Raw genomic sequence first — 24,319 nt, 5'->3', positions numbered from 1 at the left:
AAGATATATCTGGGAAAATTCTGATGGAATAACCATGGAAATTAACATTCTGATATTTAAAATATAACCTAAGAACTATATCTCGCTGTGACATATCTATAAATTGCACTATTAAAGTGGCTCTTGATTTGATCTCCATGTCTGATGATTTTTCTAGTAGTTCTGACAAGTCTGTATCTTCCCTTTGGTCTCCCTGATTTTGATCCTGTGTACCTTCAAAGGGCACAGGTTGAGAAATATAATATATCCTTGATATTATAGGAATAGTTGTTTCAGTATATTTTAATACCTTAATAAGATAACTCCTAAATAACTCCTTGGGCGATAATAAATGAGTTTTAGGAAAATTTAGGATTTTCAAATTAGCTCTTCTAATCTGATTCTCTAACTGCTCAATTTTTTCTGCATGAATCGTCTCAGATTTGATTAAATTCACTTGTACATTTTCTATTTCCTTTGTTTTAACCCCCAAGGCAGTTACCGAGCCCTCTATCTGTTCTATTTTAGTTTGCATTATCTTATTACTACTTAGGCCATCCTGAACGAGTTTAGCCAGCTCGTTAATAGATTTTTGCATGGAAAAAATCATGCTTCCAATTTCTTCTAAGGTAAATTTGGTAGGAGTAATCACTATAACATCCTGTTTAGCTCCCACCTGGTCTCCCTCTAGCTCCTTCTCCTTAGAAGCCATTACGGGACTAAATTCTTCCCCCCCCCCCCCCCCCCCTTCAAAATTTAGTGGAGAAGTAAAATTCAGTCTAGGTATTCCGGAGATATCTCCTTCCCCTTTCCTCGTAGGCGGTTCTGGTGTTTTGTTGAATTTCTATAGTAGTCTGCTCTTTTCGTTTTACCAGAATCTTATTATTTCTGATAAATTTATCTAGGCTATCACAGCTGTATGGGCTATGATTTGTTTTTCTTTTCCACATAAATGTTTGCAAAATAATGTTTTGCCTAATGCTGTGTAATATCCTTTTGAAAATTGAAATGCTTAATAAAAATAAAATAAAAATAAATAAAAATAGATTTGTTTTACAGTCTGTGTATTAGTGTAATTTACATTTTATTTTATTTTTATTGGTGAAGAAAAGTAATCAAGAATCGGTGCACAGAGGAGACCTCAGAGCTGGGGAGAGGAAGGGAGAAAGAGTGTGAGAAGGAAAGAGGACTAGGGATGGGGAGGTTTAGGAGCTGGGATGGGGAAGGGATTGAGGAAGAGGAGGAGGGAATTGGGAGGGTTGGGGAGTGGGTTCCATGATCTGGGGAGAAGGGGGGAGGTAGAAAGGGAGCTTGGGAGGGAGGATCTGAATTGTGGTGAGTGAGTGGGAAGAGAGGAGTGAGGTGTCTTTACCATGCTCTGGTCTTGCTCCTTCTTGCACCCCCTCTCTAACATCCCACCCAATATGACTCGCACATACACTTGGCACTGATCCCTTCTGTCTCACACACATGAACACTGCCCCCTACCCTTGTTCCCCTCTCTCTCTCTCTCTCTCTCTCTCACACAAAGAGATACATTGCAGCTGATCCTCCTTTCATGCTCCAGCCTTTCTCCCCATCCTCCAATTATCTCTACTCTGCCCCTCCTAATCTCCCCAAAATGATCCCTCTTTGCTCCGTCTGCTGCAGGCTCCCCCTCCCTCCTTTCCCTGAACACTGCCTGGGAGGGGAGGAGCTGGAGTAGGAAGCAGAGGGCTGCTCTCTACTGAGGGATATTCGGCACAGCTGAAAGGAAGCAAATCTTCAGCCAGCCTGCTGCCCCCAGATTTATGCCGCCCTAGGTACAGGCCTAGTGTGCCTAGTGACAAATCCAGGCCTGATGACAACCTCTAGAGATTCTAAAAGACATGAGTGCATCGGTAGTGAGCTTACAGAATGTCTCCATTGGATATAAGAAAAACAATCGTCTTTCAAAGCATACAGATTTTTCAGCTCCAAAAATGACTTCCCCTCTTCATCCAGCACATACTGCAAGTGTGTTACACCCTTCAATTTCCAGCACCAGAAATCAGCCGTACTACCTCCTGGAAAAAAATCTAGGTTCCCCTGAATCAGTAAAAACAGTGAACTGAAGACCTCTAAACACATAAGGGTGAATTTTAAAAGCCATACGCGCGTGACTGGGATGCATGCAAGCTAAGTGGGTTTTAAGAGGCCCGCAACCACGCACATATCTCCTGGTATGTGGATAAAAAAAGATTTGGTGAAAAAGGTGTGTGTTCTGGGCAGGGAATGGGTGGGCTGGGACAGCACCCATGAAGTCAGTTAGGCGCAGTAGCGTGCGCCAGGATCCCACAACAGTGTAATTTGCTTATGGACAGCATGTAAGTAGTTAAATTTAAAAAAAAAAGGGTAGTCAGAGGGGTTTTAGGGGTCGTGACTAGTAGGGTAAAAGGGAGGCAAGTTAGGTAGGGGGTTTAAGAAGTCCACTCCTTTACTGGGGCGAACTAGAAGTGACCTGGGAAATAGGCCTATTGCGTCGACACGTACCAACAAACATTCCCCCCCCTTTTGCACTTGAGCCGGGATTCACACACACGTGTGCACAGATATAAAATCGGGCGAGTGGGCAGCTGATTTTTAACAGGCATAACACACACATGTTATAAAATTGGTGCCTCCATGTACGCGCGCCAGGAAACACACACACACATCAGTTTGAAAGTTACCGTCTTGGTCAATCTCGCCCATGCCACATTTAAGAGGAGCTATCAAAATAGACTTGGACCTTCCTCTTGACAATTTACCATTAGGAGCATGTGACATGCAGTTCAAATCGAGAGGGGGAAGTCAGTGCCCTTTCTCCAAATAAGTTAACAGAAATAGATCTGTGATATATATTCAATCTCTAAGTTTTCTCAATATGCATGCCAAATTATAGGTCTCCAACAATTTCCTTTCAGGTACTACAGTGAGATTCTGGGCTATTCCTTCGCCATAAGAAATTTATCAACAAGGTATCTAGAGTTTTTAAGTCTCTCTTTTTTTTTAAATAAAGTGGTAAATTTTGAATAATATAGAGCCATTTTAGAAATATTACCATTTTAAAAAGTTTAATATTTCCCTCAAGCGATAACGGCAACCCCTGCCATGCAAGAAAGCTCTCACTTAATATGGTCTAAAAGCAAGGAGACATTCAGATCATAAAGTGATCCTAAATTCATAGTCATCCTCAGACCCAGATATCAAAAGAAAATCTCCAGCCCTTTGCTCCTTAGGAGATTCAAGGTGAACCAAATCCTCCGATTTAAAACCTGAAAATTCCCCAAACTTTATAAATGCATGCATCAAAGCCACCAAAGATGATTTGGGAGTAATAAGGAATGTTAATAAATCATTGGTAAAAGTCGCATATTTGAACTCTTGCATCCCTCTTATCTCTTGAGACATTTGGATGAAACACAACTGTAGTTCCAGGGAAAGCAAAAAACAGTAGTGGGGACAATGGACAACCCTATGGAAAGTAACTCAGAATGAATACCATTGGCTATGACACTCGCTTTCGGGTACCTATATAACAGTTGCATTGCCGGATAAAAGCGTCTCTCCAACCCCATATATTCTAGCAGGTACAATAAGTATGGTCATTTGACTCTGTCAAATGCCTTTTCAGCATCAAAACAGTCAAGTAGGGAATCTGTTTTTACTTAAGTGGATGCCAGTCAGTAAAAGGCGCACTTTCATCAGGGCATATCTCAGACAGACAAAGCCAACCTGTCCTGTTGCAATAATCTTAGGCAAAAGAACCACCGGCCTATCAGCCAGCATTTTGGCCAATTTATAGGGAAACAGGGCGATATGAAACAAGTGGGGTCTTTCCCTGGTTTATGTATTACTGTAATTTTAGCTACATTTGCAGTATATGGATATTCAACCCTGTCTAACAGAGCTTGATATACCAAACTAAGTAGCATTGACATATTTTCTATCATCTTGTAAGATTCAGCATTGTAACCATCAAGACCTGGAACTTTTAAAAGTTTCACCTTCCGAATTCCTTCTGAATGGCCTGTTCGACAAGTGAGATTCTTCTCCATAAATTAAGCAATGTAACCTAAACTAAAAACTTTACATTTTTCCACATTACAACTTTTGGATGAATATATATCTTTATAGAAGGTGTTTAAAATTGAAACAATCTCTTGATTAGGGTTGACAGGAGTCCTCTTTCGTGATTTAAGTGTAGCAATAAAGCGAGGGCTGGAATTAATTTTAATTAAGTTAGCCATTAATTTAACAGTTTTGTTCCCTTGTTGATAAAGTTTAAACTTGAAATAAATAATACTTTTTATGGTTCTTTGATGTACTAGAGAATTTAAAGCTATTTGCGGTGCTAGATATGCCTCTCTATTAACATTTGTGTCGGAATTTGCAAGGAGATATTTAGCTTTCTTAAGATGGCTTTCCAAAAATCATTACTCTTTTATCCAAATCCCGCATCCTTTTTGCCACATAAATTATTTCTCCCCTCAATGCTGCCTTAGCAGTATACCAAAAAAGAACAGGGTCATCTTTATGCATGGCATTGTGATGTTCATACTCTGCCCACTAAGACGTGAGGTAACCTTGAAACTGCAAATCAGTCACCAAGAAGTAGGGGAATCTCTATAACGACTCATTCATTCTTTTATCACCTCTAACAATATGAACCCAAATTGGAGTGGTCTGATAAAATAATATCGCCTACATCAGAGTCAGTGACATGAGAAAAAAACCTCTCTTTTGAGAGTAATATGTAATTTTTATTTATAAAATGTATGTATTGCTTATCAACATTTCTAAGCGATTTACAAAAGTACATTTATAAGTTAACAAAAATCATAAATAAAAAAAACCACCAAATACAATGTAAATAAAGCATAAAAACATAAAACAAATTCTACTGTTCGACTAGCTCTTTGTTATTGCTCAGACAAATGTGACCTACTAAGGGCTATCTGTTAAATATATGTACTGAAAGCCTGCTCAAATAGGAATGCCTTCACCATTTTTTTTTTTTTAAAGGTTGTTAATGCTGCTTCGGTCTTTATTTGTAGCAGAACAGCGTTCCAGAGGGTTGATCCCTGAGTGTAAAACAGACGTTCTCTTGACTCATCTAGGCAAACTTCCTTGAATGAAGGGATATCTGAAAACATTTGATAAGCTGAACATGAGATTCGCACTGGGCAATATAATTTTAAAGCTGCATTTACATTACATGGGACAATGCCTTTGATTCCTTTAAACAATAGTGTTAGTATCTTACATTTTATTCTTGAAGAAATGGATAACCAATTATGTTTAAACAGATGTGTGATGTGGTGGAAAATTGGAATTTGCTCAATAATTCTTATAGCTGAATTCTAATATATTGCAGGGCTCACAAGATATTTTGAGGTAGGCCTAAGTAAAGAGAGTTACAGTAATCTACTGCTGACTTCACAAGGGAATGAATGACTGTTTTCAAGTCTGAGTCACTGAGAAAAGTTCGTATTCTCCTTACCATTTGTACCTTAAAGTATGAGTTTTGGATTACCTTTAATTTGTGGACAAAGGGTTAAACTCGTGTCCATAATTATAGCTAGATTTTTTACCTATTCAGAAATGTTAATTGTTTTTCATTCCACATCCAGGATCTTAGGAATATTGGTTGAAGGGTATTTAGCTAGATACAGAATTTCCATTTTTGACAGTATTAAAACCAAATTATTATTGTTAAACCACTGGCAAAGATGTTTGAGACAATGGGCTACGTTCAGCAAGGTGTCCAAGGATGTCCCTTTAATAGGAATGAAAAATTGAATGTCATCAGCAAAAATTCTGTATTCTGCATCAAGTTCTGCAAATATAAAACTGATCGGAGCAAATGTAGATGTTAAATAACACTGCTGACAGGGCAGAACCCTGCGACACACCAGTTTTTAATCCAAAAGGGGCAGATAATGTCCCCGATAATGCAACTTTATTGTTACATCCCTTGAGGAAAGAAGAAAACCATTGGAAAACAGTTGCCAATTCCCACTTCTCTAAGACAACATAGCATGATCATATGGTCAATAGTGTCAAAGGCTGCGGATAAGTTCATCAGCACTAGGAAGAACTCTGTACCAGAGTCAAATCCTCATCTGAAAATATCAAAAAGGGATAGAAGGAGAATCTCAGTGGTATAGCCTGCTCTAAAACCATGTTGCTGGGAATCACGGATAGACCTGTTAATTCAAAAAGTCTTGTAGTTGTTTAAGAACAATCTTCTCAATGACTTTAAAAATAAACGGAAGATTCGAAATGGGTCTAAGATTGTTAAAAGTATCGCATGGTAAATTTAATTTCTTGAGTACAGGTTCAACATAAGCTGTTTTTAATGTCAGGAATTAGTCCTTCTTTAAAAGATATATTAAACAATTGACAAATATATGGACTAATGTCAACTTTGAGACATTTAAGAGACAGCAGTCACTGAGTGGACAAAAATTTGATTTTAAATTCTTTTTGACATACCTCATTGAAAGAATCCCATAAAAAGATTTCAGAACAGTCGTCATTCATTTCTTGTACAACAGAAGAGGGTAGTGAAGAAATTAATCCTTCAACCTTACCTGCAAAATACTGACCTATTTTGTTAGGGTTAAGCAGTGATTTTCTGTCTAGTCTTTTCCTTAAGTGTTGTTAAAAGTCTAACAATGTTAAAGATCTCTTATAAACAATTCTGAGCAAGAGAATTCCTAGATTGAGAAGAGTATGCCCGCAATATGTGCGTAAATTCTCTTTCTAGAGGATGTAAAAGTCTCCGTGCCTACTAAACTTAAGCCCTCCTCCAAGAATGCAATCCCCCCCCTACCCACTTGCACTGATGAGATCTATCCAGGACCGGGTCCCGAAATAGATTAAAATCTCTACCCACCACAAAACCATCTTCCAAATGGGAAAGAAAGTGTTTATAAAGTTCCTCAAAAAAGGAGTGGTCGGAATTATTAGGCGCATAGATATTCCAAAGGTTTCCGGTACGACTCAACAATCAAGATCACATATCGTCCCAAATTCTTGCTTAATTATTAAAAGGAAGATTTTTATGAATTAAAATTGCTGCTCTGGAAGATCTAGTGGTAGCTGAAGCAAATTTAACCGCCCCTACCCATCATCTCTTCAACGTTTGCAGTTCTACATCATTCAAATAAGTCTCTTGCAGAAAAACTCTTATCTGCCTGCACTTTATTCAAAATGCATTTTTTTTCAGGAGTATTTTTGTTCTCTTGATCGCAGAGTTAATCCCACAAATATTTCAGGAGAATATCTTAACATTCACCTGAGCCATTTGTCAAACCATCAAATCAAAACAAGAAACAGCAGCAGTATGTTATCGCACATAAGGTGCACAGCTTTCCCGGCCTAGGCCCCCACACAACATTCGTCTCAAAGACTTTCTTCCTCCAGTAGTATGGGAACAGAAAACTCAATAAACTATCATCCTGCTTTATATGGTCTCCCCCCAAAAAAAATCCCTTCCTTCCCTTCTTATAAACAACATTTCCCCCTCTGGAGAGTGTGTGTTATGTGTACAGCCTCGCCCACCTCCCCTCCCCACCACAGATCAACCCCAAGCATCAATAGAAATACAATCTGAGAAAAATAATCTTGCAAGCAGGGTACACTGCACAAACAATGGATGGATACCTGCAAGTTCCAGTCCATGACACAGATATTGCAACACTATACTTGCAATAACAACCATAGCAATGCAGAGGCCCAAACAGAAGAGAAGAAAAATAAAAACTGTTAATGCCCAACTGCTATTCACTACCAGCAAAAATACCCGGTGGATGTTGTGCTTCAGCGTGCATTCTTTCACACTGAGCAGCAAGAGGCAAGCAACCACACGGATAGCCCCTCTCAGCCATTTGCCCTCTGCGAGCCAGCACTTGTTTTGTCTTCCAATCCCCTCCAGGAAACGCTTTGCTTCAGATAACGATTGGAACCAGTTCACGCCATCAGCGTGCGCCACTCGCAGCTTAGCTGGATACTATAATGCTGAGTAGACTCCCATCGAAAAAGGCTTAGAGCAAAGGAGTGCAAAATCATGGTGTTGCACAGTTAATTTTGCAGAATAACCTTGGAAGACAAGGATTTTCTTCCGACTATAATGCAGCAGTTTCCCTGTCCTTATCTTTTGCATGATTTCCACCTTATGTGAAAAGTTAGGAAATCTGGCAATAACTGCATGAAGTCTTTCCACATTTTCTCTATGAGGGCCTAATCGGTATGCCCTCTTGATATATAGTTTCAATGTAGATCGGACACACCCAGCTCCTGAGGCAGCCAAGATTCCAAGAAACCAGACAACTCCCACTCATTCACTCTAGTAAACCAATCTATCTTAAATTGTTGGGGTGTGATCTGTTCTCTAGATCTTCCAGCCACGCCTCATGTTTGGTGAAGAGAGACTTGTGGTTGGTTACCTCAGATTTTGTTTGATGAAGATCATCCTTATGTCGCCACACACTGCCCTCCCACTACAAACCAGCGTTCCAATCCGGACAGTGCCGTTGAAACTTCTTTCGGATCAAAGATTCTTTTAAGCTCCGGTTCCAATGCCTCTATATAACTGCTGTTTTTAGCTCAGGGATCGTCACTGTTTTCACTACTCCCTGCTCAATGCTGGATCCTATGTCCACCATCTTGGATTCTCTTTTTCTTTTTTGGCCAGACCCAGGGGAAAGTGCAAGGAAAATGATAGTCGAACCCTTCTCTCGTCTGTTTAAACTTTAATCGCCAGAAAATTTACACAGATGGGAATGGATTAGGAGTGAGCGAAACTGAAAGAGAAAAACTACATCCTTCCTCTCTCTCTCACTACATGATGTGATCTCTTGCACGGTTTTTAAAAAAAAGACAGCAGTACTGTACTTCCTCAAAGTACTCTCTCCATCACGTTCCATCACTGGTCTTTTTCCCTCTTTCAGGTGGTCTACAAATCTATTTCCTTATAGTTTGGGGCAATTTTCAAACAGTCCACACTGGCACAAAGACTGCATACTTTTTACCTCGAGGCTTTGCACCAATTTTCAAATTAAAAGTACATGCATATTTTCCTTTGAAAATTGCCACAGGCACAAAATATACACAGTCACTGAGTTGTACCTGTTTTTGGTGCAGGTAGAATTTTGCTTGAAAAGTACGCACTCGGAAGATAACTTTCAATCAACTGCGTGTGGTGGCATGGGCCTGTGTGCATGTGGAGGGGCGTAGATTTACTACAGTTATTTTATAACACGCATGTGTGATATATGTGCCTTTTATAAAATACACGTATCCCTACCCTACAACATTTGTGTACAGCTTAAGCGTGAATACATGCAATGCATTGAGAAATCATGTATATCAATGTACTGAACGTGCGTTTTACAACACCAATTTTAAAAAATATACGTGCATACATCTTACATGTGAATGTAAAATAGGACTTAGCCATGTAAGTCCAGATTTAGGTGCGTAAGATGGTGTATTTTATGGTATGCACGTATCTATGAAATTACCAGTTTTACCACTAGTTTGCCCACTCCTTCTCCAGGTCATTGAGACCCTCCTGATTCTCCAGCCTGCACTCCCCCAGTTCATCCAGTCAGTACTACACAATAAACAATAATTATTTACACCAGATAATTAACAAGTGTAAAAATGCATGACTACGATGGAAAATGTACAAGTGTGTCTTAAAATAGCAACTTGTGTGTAGCTGTTAGCCCTGCCTGGGAACGCCTTTACACCTCTTCTTTACACACGTATAAGTGCGTGCAAAAGTGAAAATATGCGCATATTTCAGATTTTTATAAAATATGGAATATGTGAGGAGACCAATCATGCCATATATGCTATTTTTATGCACGTAACATTTTGAAAATTTGTCTTAAAGATTTAAAAATACAGTCTACATATGTTAACTTCCTCCCCCAAACCAATACCCTCATCATGGCTAAAAGCACGTGTGTTGTTGAACACCTCGCAGACCTTTCACTGCGTTAACCATAAGGAATTTTCAGACAGCCAATATATATGGGTACAGTGCTCATTACCCACATAAATCATTTTGAAAATTGTGACTCCCAATGAATGCATTCTGCTTATATTAGGACTATGCTCTCTTTTAAAACCTCCTCTCCTGACGCCAAGCTCAAAAGGAAAAAATTACAACTTACCTGATAATTTCCTTTCTTCTAAGGAAGGCAGGCAGGAAGACAAGCGGGTTATATACCTCTACCAGCAGATGGAGACAGAGTAAAAGCTGATGTCACGGTTATATAGCCCTGATGTGCCATAGGAACAAGCGAGGGTCAAAGCCAAGGAATCCGTCCAAAGGGTAGTCAGGAAACAGGAAGCTGGAACTGAAGCACAAAGACTGGAACAGGAACACACAACTGGAACTAGGTCCGGTAAAGGGACAGGGACACAAATGAGCAGCAACTAAGCAGGAGATCCAGGTTTAAGAGGCATTACAGTCTCTGAAGGGTGCCCTTGTAGAAAGGTCTGTAGCCCCTGTAAAAATTCTTCTCAAGAAAAGGTAGATGGATCCATACCAAGCCACACAGGCCGAAACCTGATACCTGAGCGAGTATCTCCTGAAAACATCTCTGTCATTGGATCAAACAAAGAAGGAGAAACCCCAATTATGTCAACTTCAGTCCCACTCCACTGTGACCGAGGGGCTGGACCAGCATCGGCAAAATTATTAGGAGGTAAATCACCTCGGGCATCCAGGCATCGCTGACACAGACTCGCATAAAGGCCCTGTCAATTTTGCCCTTATATGGCAAGCAGTACAAATTGTTGGGCACTTAGACTTCTTTGAAATCTGCGCCATGTTGTACCAGCTTGTCACGTGCCTCAGCAAGATATACGCAATCAGCTACGTGCAGAATATAAGCGCAAAATACACACTCTGCTATGCGTGCAATAGGCACTCAGGAAAGCGCCAACTGTGCGCACAGCAGCAGGCTGCAGAAAGTACACGCATAAACAGCAGTTGTGGGGCTTATGCGCACAACACACATGCGCGCCATCACTCCAGCACCATGGGGCATTTAGAAGGCGCGCACGAAATCGCACGAAACTCCTAGCCTGGAAGCGGGAACTAGAGCCAAAAGGCTGCTCATACCACCAAGCCTGTGCTGCCTCCACACTCACTAAACTCCCCAGAGACATATATGGGAAAAACGCCAAACACCAACACTGAGGAAGAAGACCCAGTAAGAAAGAGGGAAAAGAAAATCTCCCTAGCCTTCTTCAACTTCAAGAGGAAAAGGGTTAAAGCCTTCACCGCTGAGCAATCACTTTTTTTTTTTTTTTTTTTTTTAACTAGTAGTCCCCAATAGGGAAATGCATTTCCACCATCTGCTGGAGATGGAGGATACTGGCAGGACTAATGTCGGGGCAGGGCTATATAGCCGTGAGATGACAGCTTTTACTCCAACTCTTATCTGTTTGTCGAGGTGCATAACCCACTTGTGGGAATTGACCTACCTGAGTGCAGAGGAACCCAGGATTTTAGATGCAGCCAGATAATAAATACTAACACAGATTTATGATATCAAGACAGCAGCACCTTCCCTGTTATTATGACAGCAGGAGAACATTTGAGTTAAAGGGGTAATGTAGTACTGTGCATTAACATCAGCCCCTGACATACAAGAATGCAGAGTTTATTATGTGTATTAACAGCTGATAATGAGATGCAAATGAGGCACACATCACTGTAGTTAGTAAAATATGTGCATACTACATGTAGGCAGTACTGCAAAAGTCTATCTACTTAACCCTGTGGTATAGTTGTTTTTGACATAATGCATCCATGACACATTTTGTGCACTAATAGTGCACAAAATAGTTTAGAGCTGTTTTGCATATACTTTCATCTCATTAACATATATTTTGCATTAAAATCACCACAAACTAGTTTACACACATTTCTTGCCTGAGATCAGTAAAACACGTTAACTTCTTCCAAATTCATTAATGCATTTTAGTACACTGGGCCTTAAATATGGGCATAGGGAGGCTTAAGTGATTTACTCAAGGACACACAGGCAGGGATGAGTTAGATGACTCAAAGTAGTCTCTCCAAATTAAGAACTCTGTGCTCTAAAACCTCCACTATATTGACAAACACCCCTAAGATTAAGTTATTTAAAATAATTCATTTAATAATATCAGTGCTTTCATGATAAGTTGGTAAACACAGTTACATTCAAGGAAGTATATTAGGTATCAGTGTGACACTTCATTGTACTACAACATAAAATGTCGTAAGTTTCATTAATCACCTTTTTCCTCAGATGTGAATCCTGATGCAGCCTCGACTTTTTCAAGTATTTTCCTAAGCTTCATTATTTTGGTGGCACATACATATCCGTATCTAGATTATAAAAATAAATGCCAATTAGACAACCACAGGTCAAGAAACTCCACTCAGACAGGCAAAGAAGATGTTAATTTCGTGAATATCAAATGTCATTCACATAAAATTACTCTATTTCATATCATTCCAAATTAGCTTACTTAAAACATAATAATGGTTTTCATGTCTACGTGTGGGCCTGGAAGACCATGTGTTTTCCCATTCGCTTCACCCTTTCCATGCTAGCCTGTTCAGTATTTAGCACTGGAGTGCCATAAGTTTATGCTATCCTAGAAGAAGTGCAGTAGAAAATGAAATTCCATAGTTGTGAAATGTGTGATGGAGTAGGTTCTTCCTGATGTGTAGTGCTGCTTATAAGAAAGTGAGGATAAAGCAAAATATATAATGGGAATGAGGGAATGTAAAGAAAAAAGGTAAACAATAAGCTCCACTATACAATATTGGTGTTAATTGTTTGGGGAGGGCTTTCAGCGAGTTCCTTCTCAATAAACATTGCCTGCTGAGAACGCACTGCTTGTAACAAACACACCTGATAATTACTCTATTGGGACTTTCATAATCATGGGCTGTATGCATCGCCTCTGACTGTAAATCACTATTGCATAACCCTTATTATAATCATTTGTCCCTAAAATCGCAAACATTTATAAACAATTTTAGATTGCAAATAAAACCAATTCAACTTATCTTTAGTACGCTGAAAAAGCAATGATCACTGAGACTCCAACACTGAACACTGTCACTGCAAATGTTTATATCCCAACAAGGTCCCTGCTTTGGAAAAGTCGTCTTCCTGCCTCAGGGGGAACTGGTTGCTAGCATTCCTCAACATGGCCCATGTTGCTCAGGAATATTGATAGCAATTCTCAGCATAGCCTCTGTCACTCAGCCACGCTATTTCTTGAAATGAGCATGGAGCCGCCATATTAACTATGATCTATAACCAATCAGAACTGCACACATCATACAGTTGCCTAGTTGGGTGCAACATGCAAAACTTTATTGACAATCATATAGCTGACAGAACCACTTGGAACATTAGAGAATCATCAATAAATTTTAAAATTAAGAATACCAAATATACTTCACCGAGCTGAAATAAATATGAAATGAAAAACTAAAATAAAGAATACCAATTCATTTCCTGATTCAGATCTAAAAGATGAACAGTCCTCAAAGTGTATATCCAACATTGTTCACATAGATTAAAGTAAATCCCCTCTATTACTCCCTCTTATGAACTGCAGTACATGATCTATCTCTAGCCATCGTAGCTCAGAAAAAACAGATGTGCTTATTCAATGGAGTGCTGCACAATAGGTGCCTTTGTTATATGGGTGACTACACAGCTCCTGTGTTCATTTAATCTGGTTTTCACAAATTTTTTATTGCGACCAACATACATGATGAGATCACCGGGGCAGTTTATGATATACGCTACACACTGTGAAGAACAGTCTGTGCAATGATGTTATTTGATGGATACCATTCTGTGGGAGTGATCATTTGATCACAATGTGAGCAGGAATAGCCCAGTGGAGAAACTCCCGTGGACCACTCTTGAGAAACAGCTGCCCTAGAGACCAGCTCCTTAAAGTTCCTTCCATGAGAAAAACGCAAAACATGGCAACTCCTAAAAGATATTGTGCCATTGTAAAATATGCCAATGTTAATGACGACCGACTCTCGCCCGCTTTATCCGAATGCCTCAACTTGAGACGTGTATCATCCGGGGAAGATTGATATTTGAGCAACAGACTTTGTAAGCAGACTTTATGGCCCAGTGTGGATATCTTCTCTCTCACGTCATGTTTTGCCATGACATGAGCCTGCTTTTTAAAATCTTCCCTCCCTGAGCACAGGCATCTGAGGTGCAGAAACTGGCTAATTAGTAAACTTAGCCAGAGTCTTTTGAGGAGGAAACTCAATAAGTTGTTAGCATATTTTACAATGGCACAATATATTTCAGGAGTTGCCATGTTTTGCGTCTTCTCGTGGAAGGAACATTAAAGAGCTGGTCTCTAGCGCGGCTCTCTCTCAAGAGTCGTCTGTGGGAGTTTCGCCATGTGGTAACTGCTCACGAGGACGGTAATTTTAAAATGAGCTCGTATGGGCTCACAAGTGGACAGATGCTGAAATTTTAAATCCTGTCTGCAATTGCACGTGTATGATTTCAACTATGCCTATCACGCGTGTATATGTGCTCCAGATTTTAAGCCATAACTTGAGCAAACGTACTTTGTGTATCTTCCTTAGGACTATGATGGCTTTAACACAGGCAGGTAGGCGAATTTTAAAACATGCTCGCATGAAAGACATTCCCAGTTTTACCAATTAGTCCACCAGTTTTGCCCAGTCCATCTTGACCCCTCTGGTTCTTCAGCCTGCACTCCCCCCAACTGACCCAGACCCCTCACCCAGTAATTTTAGATCTTAGAGATTTATACAGACTTGCACCTCATCTAGTAAATATGCGCAGCTAACAGACCACCACGCGTTGTGGCCGCTGGATTTAAAATATGGATTTACACGAGTAACAGTTGGGCGCGTCCCGGAACACCCCAACATGCTCTAACTCGACCCCTTTTCTATATGTGCATAAATAACGACTTTTAAAATATATCACATATCATCTATATTGATGGAATTACACTGGCTTCTCATTAAATGGAGGATATCTTAAGATCTTAATTTAGTTTTTAAGGGTTTGAATGGTTTAGTTTCCCTCTAGTATCCATGCTGCCTTAAAGCTTTATTGCTCAGTAAGATCTGGGAGATCTTTGAGCCAGAATCTTTTGAATGTCCCATCATTTAAAATCATCAGTCTAGATGAAACTCACGAAAGACTTTTACGTACAGGTTCCTGAACTACGGAATGCCCTATCTCGGGGATTAAAGGAGGAATCTTCCCTTTTGAAATTTAGGAAAATGTTAAATGTTAAAGACCTTTTTGTTTTCCTAGGACTTTTCTGAATAGTGCATGATTGAATAGAAAAAAACAAACAGTCTCCATCAAAATTGCACTTGTGGTAGAGAAGCCATATAACTTAAGAATATTTTTGCAAAAGTTAAGGTAGTGAGATAGGTCCATTGTCCACACATATCTAAGTATGACAGAGTATTTTGTTGACATGCTAGATGTATTGATTTGTCTGTGCGACTTGTTTTGTTTTATGTATAATGAATTTTATGAATGTTTTTATTGTTAGCCGCTTAGAAATGATGATTTCCAGTATATGTTTTAAATACATAAATAAGTGTGTTACTCATGTATATGGGCTTTTAAAATTCAACGTGATCAAACGATCACTGGCACCTAATGGTATCTATTAAATAGAGTGAATAGCATCAAATTACATCATTGCACGGACTGTTCGTCACAGTGGTTTGCTTATGTCATAATCTGCCCCTGTGATCCGTGAAACCCAATTAAACACAAGAGCTGTCTAGCCACCAATAAAACAAAGGCACCTATTGTGCAGCACTGCATTGAGGATATGCATCTTTTTTCTGAGCTACGATGGCTAGTGATAGATCAGGTACCACAATCCATAAGAGTGGGTAATAGAGGATTTACTTAACGCAAACGATTTTGGATGAACACTGAGCATTGTTCATCCTTTAGGTCTCAACTAGGAAGTGGCTTGACATTCTTTATTTTAGTTTGTCATTCTTGAGTTTTCTTTATTTTATTCAGTTTCGTGAAGTACATTTGGGTATTCTTCATTTTAATGTTTATCAATTATTCTCTGATGTTCCGGGTGGCTCTGACAGTTGTACAGTTGTCAAAGTTTTGCATGTTGCACCCAACTAGGCAACTGTATGAGGGTGCAGTTCTGAATGGTTGTAGAGTTAAATATGGCATCTCCATGCTCATTTCAAGAAATAACACAGCTGAAATGCTTTCATTATGCCTGAGCAATATTAGCTTCATTGAGGAACACTTGCAACCAGTTCCTTCTGAGGCAGGAAGAAGAGACTTCCAAAATACGGGCAATGTTGAGACAAACATTGGGACATAAACATTTGGAGAGACAGCGTTCAGCAATCCTTCAGCATTGGAGTCACGGTGATCATCGATTTTTCAGCATTCTAAAGATACGATGAATTGGTTTTATTTGCAATTTAAAACTTTAAAAAAAATATTTGTGATTTTAGGGACCGATGATTATAATGAGAGCTGTGCAATAGTGGTTTGCAGTCAGAGGCAGAGGTGATGCATATAGCCCACAATTATGAAGGTCCCAATGCAGTGATAACAGGTGTGTTTGTTACAGGCAGTGCATTCCAAGCAGGCAACATTTACAACGAGGGAAAAGCTCATTGAAAAACCAGTTAACACAATATTGTATAGAGGAGCTTATTGTTTACCTTTTCTATATTGATTTTACTCCCTATAGGACTATACAGACTAAAAATTAAATAAATAAATAACTTCTGTGTCAAATAATATAGAACTAGGGGATGCTCCCTGAAACTAACAGATGCATATTTAAAACAAATTTAAGCGTATATTTTTTTTTTAAGTCAACACACAAGTAAATGTATGAAACTTATTGAATGAAAATGTGGTTCAAGCTAGTTTACAAAAAAAGATTGGTAAATTTCTTTAACCAAACAGAATTTGTTTTCCCCCCCATCTTTAAATTATTGGGGAGAGCAACATGAAACAGACTTTCATTTTGGGGTTTGCTGGTCACTACATTGTTGGATCCAGGATGTTCAGCTTAATGGCCCACTGGTCTAACTCAGTATGGCATGTCTTAAATTCTCATCAGGAAGACACAGTTCCCTAAGACATGAGAGATGCCCCTCATAAGAACATGGATGGCAGCAGGGACAACAATCATGGTATTTCTCTCCTCAGCACGACTGGCAAAGTCTTTGCACGCATTGTCCTAAACACACCTCAGCTCCTTGCTGAGAGCCTGCACTGGATAACAGTACAGCTGCTAATCTGAAAAGTTGACCACTGACACAATCTTCTCTCTAATGAAGCTTCCAGAGAAAGGCAAAGAACAGAGAGAGCCACTATATACTGTTGTCATCGATCTCACTAAAGGCCTTTCACCTCGGTTCCAGCTGCTGGAAAAGGCCGGCTATCCTCCTAAGCTTCTCAGCTTGATTAAGTCCTTCCATGATAACATGAAAGGCATCAACCAATACAAAGGCTCAACCTCAGAGGGCTTCGCCATATGTAACGGGGCTCAAACAGGGGCGTATATGCCTTTACCTTTACCTTGTTTGGTATATTCTTTTGTGATCCTGTGAGTGGGCTTTTGGGTCAACAACCGAGGGTTATATACCTGCATAAAGGATCTAACGGGAAACTGTTCAACCTCTCTTGACGCAAAGTAAAAATCAAGGTGCGTGGAGTTGTCATTAAAGAACTGTTATTTGCCGATGACACTGCTGTTAAAGTGTGAGTAGTCACATCTCCTTGTGGACCACTTCTCTCAAGCATGCCAGGACTTTTGTTTTCAGACTAAAGGTAAGCCAAATGTGTGACAAGATGTTGACAAGCCCCCCTCCATCAATAACAAACATTTGCACATTAGACATTGTTGGTAAGTTCATATATTTGGGATCCACCATCACAGACAACCTATCACTTGGCACAGAAATTAGAAAAGCTGTCACCAATGTCCAGGCTTATAAAAGAGAGTGTGGAAAAACAGCAGACTTACGGATAATACTAAAATCTGCATCTACAAAGCCCATGTCAATACTCTCCTCTACAGTAGTGAGAAAAGGGCACTACACTCACATCAATAGAAGAGACGAAGAGTTTCCACTTGTACTGCCTGTGATGCATCCTAAACATTTTCAGGAATAGTAAAATCCTGAAGTTCTGCAGCATGCTCAAATTTCCATTAACTTTGCTTCATTCAAAAAGATGGCTCAGGCACATCCATTGAATTCCCAAAGATATCCTATGCAGACAGCTACCTCTGGCAAAAAGGTCAATCGGCCATCTGCCCAATTCAAGGGCGTCTGCAAGTGAGATCTTCAGACTCTTGATCTCAACACCTAGGAAACATCTGCTCAAGATCAGTGTCACTGGAAACACAAACGCCACAAAAGCCTTGAAAAATAGCAGAAGAGACAGACGTGGATCCAGAAAGACAAGAGAGCTTGTTAATTTTCTGCTGCAGTCACTGCATCTGAAACTGCCATTCATGTAGGGGTCTTTCTAACCACAGAAGGCACAGCCCACCTAGATACTGACAGGACCATAACAAGGAAGCATTATTCATGGTCAAGACCAAAGCAGCCTAAGAAAATGTGATAATATTTTTCTAAACTTTTTTTTTTTTTTTTTTAATAATTTTATTCCTTTTTTGTTTTCTCCATCAATTCTTATAGAACTGGACCACCAAAACGGTTTTGGCCCTATTTAAATGAGGCAGTCTGTTGACTGAAATTTCAGCTTTTTACTACTCCTATCTGTAGGGGAATAAACAGCATGACTAGGCTCAGTGGGGTTCCTTTGTCCAATTCCACATGTTGGTGATCTCCGCAGAGTGGCTGCTTGTCTGGGACGGGATACTGAGGGACATGCAGAACAGAATGAAGGGGATAATGTATTATGCCGAGCCATCTTTATTTGTGAACACAAGATGAGATTGCTTCTCATCACAGAATAACTTTTTTTTTTTTTTAGCTCAGCAGGATTTCCTCCTATTCTGGGCTTCCAGCTCAACTGAAACTGTTTTCTAGTCGGCCGTGACACCAGAAGCCTTCACTCACAACTGCCCAGGGATTGTTCCTTTTTTCCCTTATTTTTTTTTTATCCCTTCTCAAAACATGCCGCTCAGTCATTGCAGAGTCCGTCTTCCAGAGTCCACCAAGTGCGGGCCCAAGATCTGGCATTTAGGTGTCACCACTGCATGCCGGCTGGGACTCCCTACCCCAGAGGGCTGTAAAAACCACCTCCCCAGTCAGCCTAGTGAATGGAAGATCGGACCATGAAATTAAATCCAGGTCCTTAACATGGCAGTGCAGAACTCACCCGAGATAGCTTTGAGGCGGAAATTTTTCCCCAAGCACCAAATTCGGGTGGCTCAAGCCCCTAAAATGCCAAGCTCATTAGCATTGTGCATTTAACATTGCAAACAAACAGCCCTGCAAGAAACCACAGCGCCCTGACTTATAAACGTGCAACCGTCCAGAGGTATTTTAGCAACTGTATATTTGCCAACTAGATCTATAACCCAAAACAAAGTTTCGGTTATAACTTCTGAACTCCTACTCAACATGCTAAAAACACTTTGGCCTGGATTCATCATTCCTCGCAGAAAGATGAATCCTGCGAAAACGGGGGGGCAGGCCTGCGAAAGCCCGCAGCCTTCATACCACGGCGGTGCACCGGCTGCCGGCTTTCACACCGAATAGCGCCACCGTGAAAGGTGGTGCTATTCGGCACGCTACTGCCGACGATAATGTTAGTAACATTATCACCGATAGCGAAGACACCGCAGATTCTGCCCCCTCCCCGACACCTCCCACTCCCCTAATTTGCATTCTATCGCGTGCGATAAGCCTTTGATAAATGACCCCCTTAGACAGTAAGTTTCAAAGGCACTGAGTTGGGTAAAACACCCAGAGAAGCGGCTCATTTGAAAGTTGCCTCCCAATATGGCCTGTACGCATGGAAGTTCACCTGAATTGAGCAGAAGCATTCCCAGAGGGAGACCGGAGAAGGGATTGCATTTACGTGCACGCTTTTGGATTTTCAATGTGTACACCAAAGATTCCCTAAAAATATCTGCATATATTTTGGCAGGTGTAATTGTGTGCTGGTAGTTTTGATGGAAAATGTTGAATATACATGCATGCGTTTGAATTTAGTGCACCTTAAGCATTTTTGCTGACTTGTGTGTGTGCTGTTACAAAAGTACTCCTAAAGGTACATGCACCTAAAATACTGCAGAACTACATATTGTCACTGCAAAGCAATTTTACTATTTTTCGTTCCCAGCAAGTAATTCAAGTAGAATTTTAACAAAAGTTTGGCTAGGCACAAAAAATGAACTTTGCTTCATCACTGGTACATTTGGTTCAGAAACAAATGTTGTTTAAAACCTAAAAAAAACACCTGGGCAGGACTTAGTAATCTATATATCTATATGAAAGGCTTATGGCGTGATGGTCGGTCAATCAGTTGGCAGCCAGGACAGTGGAAAGTGTATTGTCCAGGGACAATATTGCTCTGCCTGCAAAGCTCGGACTGCCAGGCACCCACATGCACATTCACACACACACACAAAACAAGCACACACTCACACATGCTCACACACAAGCAAGCCCACAGGCTCCTCTCCACACACACACAGGAACATGCACACACAGGCAGGCAATAAATGCACACAGCCATCACACACACATAGAAGTACACAGACAGGCACACGCACCAACACACATGCACACAGAGGCCCCCTCCTCCCCCACACACACACACAAGCCGAGGATCCCATTCCCATAGGTGCACACATACACGGGCTGTTCTAGATCAGATTACCTGAGCAATGCCAGGTACTTTTTACCAGTGTATACTATAAAAGGTTTTGCCTGGTTTAACAGAGGAACAATCTGCAAGGCAGACAGAAACACCATCCTTGGGAGGAGTACGTACATCCGCAGGGGGTTCACGATCTCGGTTCTCAGTAGCTGCTGGGTTTCACTGTAGTATTCCACATCACTTTTTTCTTTTGGTCGCAGCAGAACGGTGTCTAGAACCGAGCTGAAGGAAAACAAGCTTAAAAAAAAAAAAAAAAAGTGGTTTTTGTTTAAAATCTAATGATCAAGAGACATAAATTTCATATTCCAACTCAGGTAGGTTTCAGTTTGAAGAGGTGAGGGGGGGCGGGGAGGAAGGAGGATAATATGAGGGGGTCTGAAAGCCAAAGAGTCCCTGGATCCTGTACCAGTTCAGACCATTGAGGCACCAGTGCAGAATCGGCCTGGGCACCAATTATCCTTGTAAATTTACAAGTAACGTGCATTCGTTCTGAAGATTTGTTTTGTTGTTTTTTTTTCCCTTGGCCTCAGCATTTCTGCAGGGCTCTATTTCCACAGCCGTGGCTGGACCTAACCCATCTTCTGATGGGGGACCAAAATTTAAATAGAAGGGAAAGATGGCAACCTAAACGGGCAGCAGGTGTTTCTTTTCAGTCCGTTAAAGATGGTGCAGTTTGTTTTTTTTTGCATTCGCAGTATCGGAGCGGATGCATTTCGATTTATGCTGCTTTTTAGATCATGGACGCCACTGCTTTCTTCTCATGCAGCGTCACAATGTTTGCATTGCCTGCCTTTTGCCAGAGATTTGCATTCGTGCTGCTCCTCCCACCCACCACCAGGGTGATCCTTGGTCTTCTAAAACTCACCAGAATAAGGTAGAATCCAAGTAACAGGAGTTGTAATGGCCCTGAATACCTTTCTTCTTCCCAATCATCACTTCAAAGCCTTCTTTTTCCATTCTTGGAGGGGTATTTTCTTCTACAACTTCACTTAAGTAACCCCCAAAAGCTGAAAAGGTAAGAGTAAAAAACAACATTTAAAAAGACTTCCCCTATCGAGAGTTTAAATTACAAATACGACACTGGATATATTTTTTTCCTCTTTGTGCTTTGTTTTCTTTTCAAAATCCACCATGAATTTGCAGGTCTCCTCTCATTACCTATAAAATTTCCCATCCGCAACAAACATAAAAGCTTAGAAATTTGCAAAATGGAAAACACTTTACCTGGTTTTTACCACGTTTAAATATCCTGAAAAAAATATAGATGTTATTTGGCTTTCAAAATGATTGCATCACAACTGCTGCCTCAGAAATCACATTTAACTGAATATGTAAAGAAAAAAACTTTGAATAAATAATAATTTATAAAAAACATCTTTCACCCACATAAAATCCCAAACTACTTTACAATACAACCAGTCACTTCTGAAATGGATCTGCTGGCAGTATACAGATTTGCTGCTGGATTCCAATACAGCTTCCGAAGGGACACTAACGAACTTTGAGGTAAGGCAGATTCAACTCTATAACAAGGGTTCTCAACTCCGGTCTTCAAGGGCCACAAAACTCAAACTATGCAAAACTAGCGCGACTGTGCAAATACGTCTAATGGATATTCATTGCGGACATCCTGAAAACCAGACCCAGTTCGGGACTTCGCCAAGAATCTGCCAATCAGAAATGTCTCCTTGTGATCAGGAAGGTGAGAGAAAGAAAGACAGAGAAAATCTAAAACAACAAAAGCAAAAAAAAAAAACTATGCACACTATAGAAATGAAATGATTAGAACTGTAGAGAAATGAGACAGACTCTGGTGGCAGCTTAAGCACAGTGCTCTTGATTTAAAAAGTCACAATACTTGCTAGAAATCTTCCTGGTATTTTACCATAGTCTAATCGATGAAACACTATTTTACAGTAACACTGTCTACTTGTTAGTAACAATCCTTACTCACTTAAATCATTTTTTTTCACACAAACCCATTTCCCCATTTGAAGGGATATTCTATTTACAATCGGATGCTGTAGGGAGATATCCCATGTTTTACCACTCAAAGCACCAAATATGAATCATAATAGCCAAGCAGTATGCAGACAAATATACTGACAGGCCAAGAAAAACATTGTCACAGCTAAAAAAAAGGAAACGTTGCCCAGATGAGAACTTTAGACCAGCACTGAAGGATGCTTATCGAGATCTGCCTGTTTGTAAGAGCCTGGGTAAATAAAACCAAGGCAGAGGGACAATGCAGCAACGTAAGCTCATAAGCAGGAGTCACGGACTGGCCAAAGGAACGCCAAAGGTCAGAAGGACCCTAGGATTAAGGGAGAGCACTGAAACGGAGAAAACGCTGACTCTAGCATACGTAGAAGGGAAAGGGGGAAAAGACATGCAATGCGGCAGAGACCCTCCATCCACTCCATGCTTATGCATATTTATCAGCTGGAGAGTATAAGACGAGGGGCAAATAAGGAGGAAAAAAAAAAGTGAACCCGAAGCAGCCCAGTACCCCATAATATAGAGGAGGGAGAAGACTAGGTGTGGCCAGGAGACCGAAGAGAGAAGATGCCCTGCTTAGGGTCGAGCAGTGACACAGAACTTGAGGCGCTGAGAAGCGGAGAGCAGCCTGGTAGCTCTGCCAGTACCACAAATAGATCCAGTTTTCAGGATATGCACATTGAATATGCATGAGGTATATTTGCAAGTACTGCCTCTATTGCATGCAAATATACCTCATGCATATTTATTAGGGATGTCTTGAAAACCAGACCTGTGTGTGTGGTACCCCAGGACCGGAGTTGCCTACCCTTTTATTATAACTATGCTGGTGATCGAAGATGGCTGCCATTGCCAATCATGTGTGAAATGCTCTCCCTGGCTGAATTCCTATTTTTACCATTCTTTAATAATGAAACAAAGCAGAAGGAAGGATTTTCACTTTTGAATTTGTTATACAGTTATGTGCAATCCACAGATGGTCATGAGGCTGTAATCCAGACGTCTGACCCAAGTGTTGCAATTCTTGGCATCAGAAGACCAGACCCTCAATCTGGACATGTTGCAGATCCCCAAGTTTTCCAGAAGCTCCCAGAAAAAAAAAAATAAATAAATAAAAGGTGGATCTGGTGTCTGCCAGGCAATGAAGTGAGGTTTGATGGTATCATTGGAGCTAGAAGAGACCCGCCAGAGAGCAGTAGGGCAGTTGAGGGTCCTGATATGGCTATCAGGAAGTAGTTGCACAGCAGTGAGTCTCACAACCAGTGGCACAGAGAAGCAGCCACTGCAAAGTGAGGCAGTGTATTAGCCCTGGGCCCAAATGAGAATTCCTAGTCTACTCATGCGGCTGTTGTTGCAGAAGGGACTTTGAAACAATTCTGAGAACATCTGGATGTGCAATAGACTGGAGGAGTAGT

General features: G+C 40.5%; 1 protein-coding gene across 5 annotated transcripts in view; it reads right to left on the bottom strand.

The window, feature by feature from the left end:
* Positions 1-24,319, bottom strand: part of CYLD (CYLD lysine 63 deubiquitinase) — a 102,331-nt gene that overhangs the window by 23,805 nt on the left and 54,207 nt on the right. For all 5 annotated transcript variants that reach the window (XM_029608529.1, XM_029608530.1, XM_029608525.1 and 2 more), the window contains 3 exons: positions 21,772-21,913; positions 21,021-21,143; positions 12,291-12,382 (listed from right to left, as the gene is read on the bottom strand). In XM_029608529.1, coding sequence (XP_029464389.1) covers positions 12,291-12,382; positions 21,021-21,143; positions 21,772-21,913 — 357 coding nt within the window. The remainder of the gene's footprint in view (positions 1-12,290; positions 12,383-21,020; positions 21,144-21,771; positions 21,914-24,319) is intronic.

Source organism: Rhinatrema bivittatum, chromosome 7 (assembly GCF_901001135.1).
Source record: "Rhinatrema bivittatum chromosome 7, aRhiBiv1.1, whole genome shotgun sequence".
Classification (NCBI taxonomy): domain Eukaryota; kingdom Metazoa; phylum Chordata; class Amphibia; order Gymnophiona; family Rhinatrematidae; genus Rhinatrema; species Rhinatrema bivittatum.
This window is presented reverse-complemented; position numbering and strand designations above follow the sequence as displayed.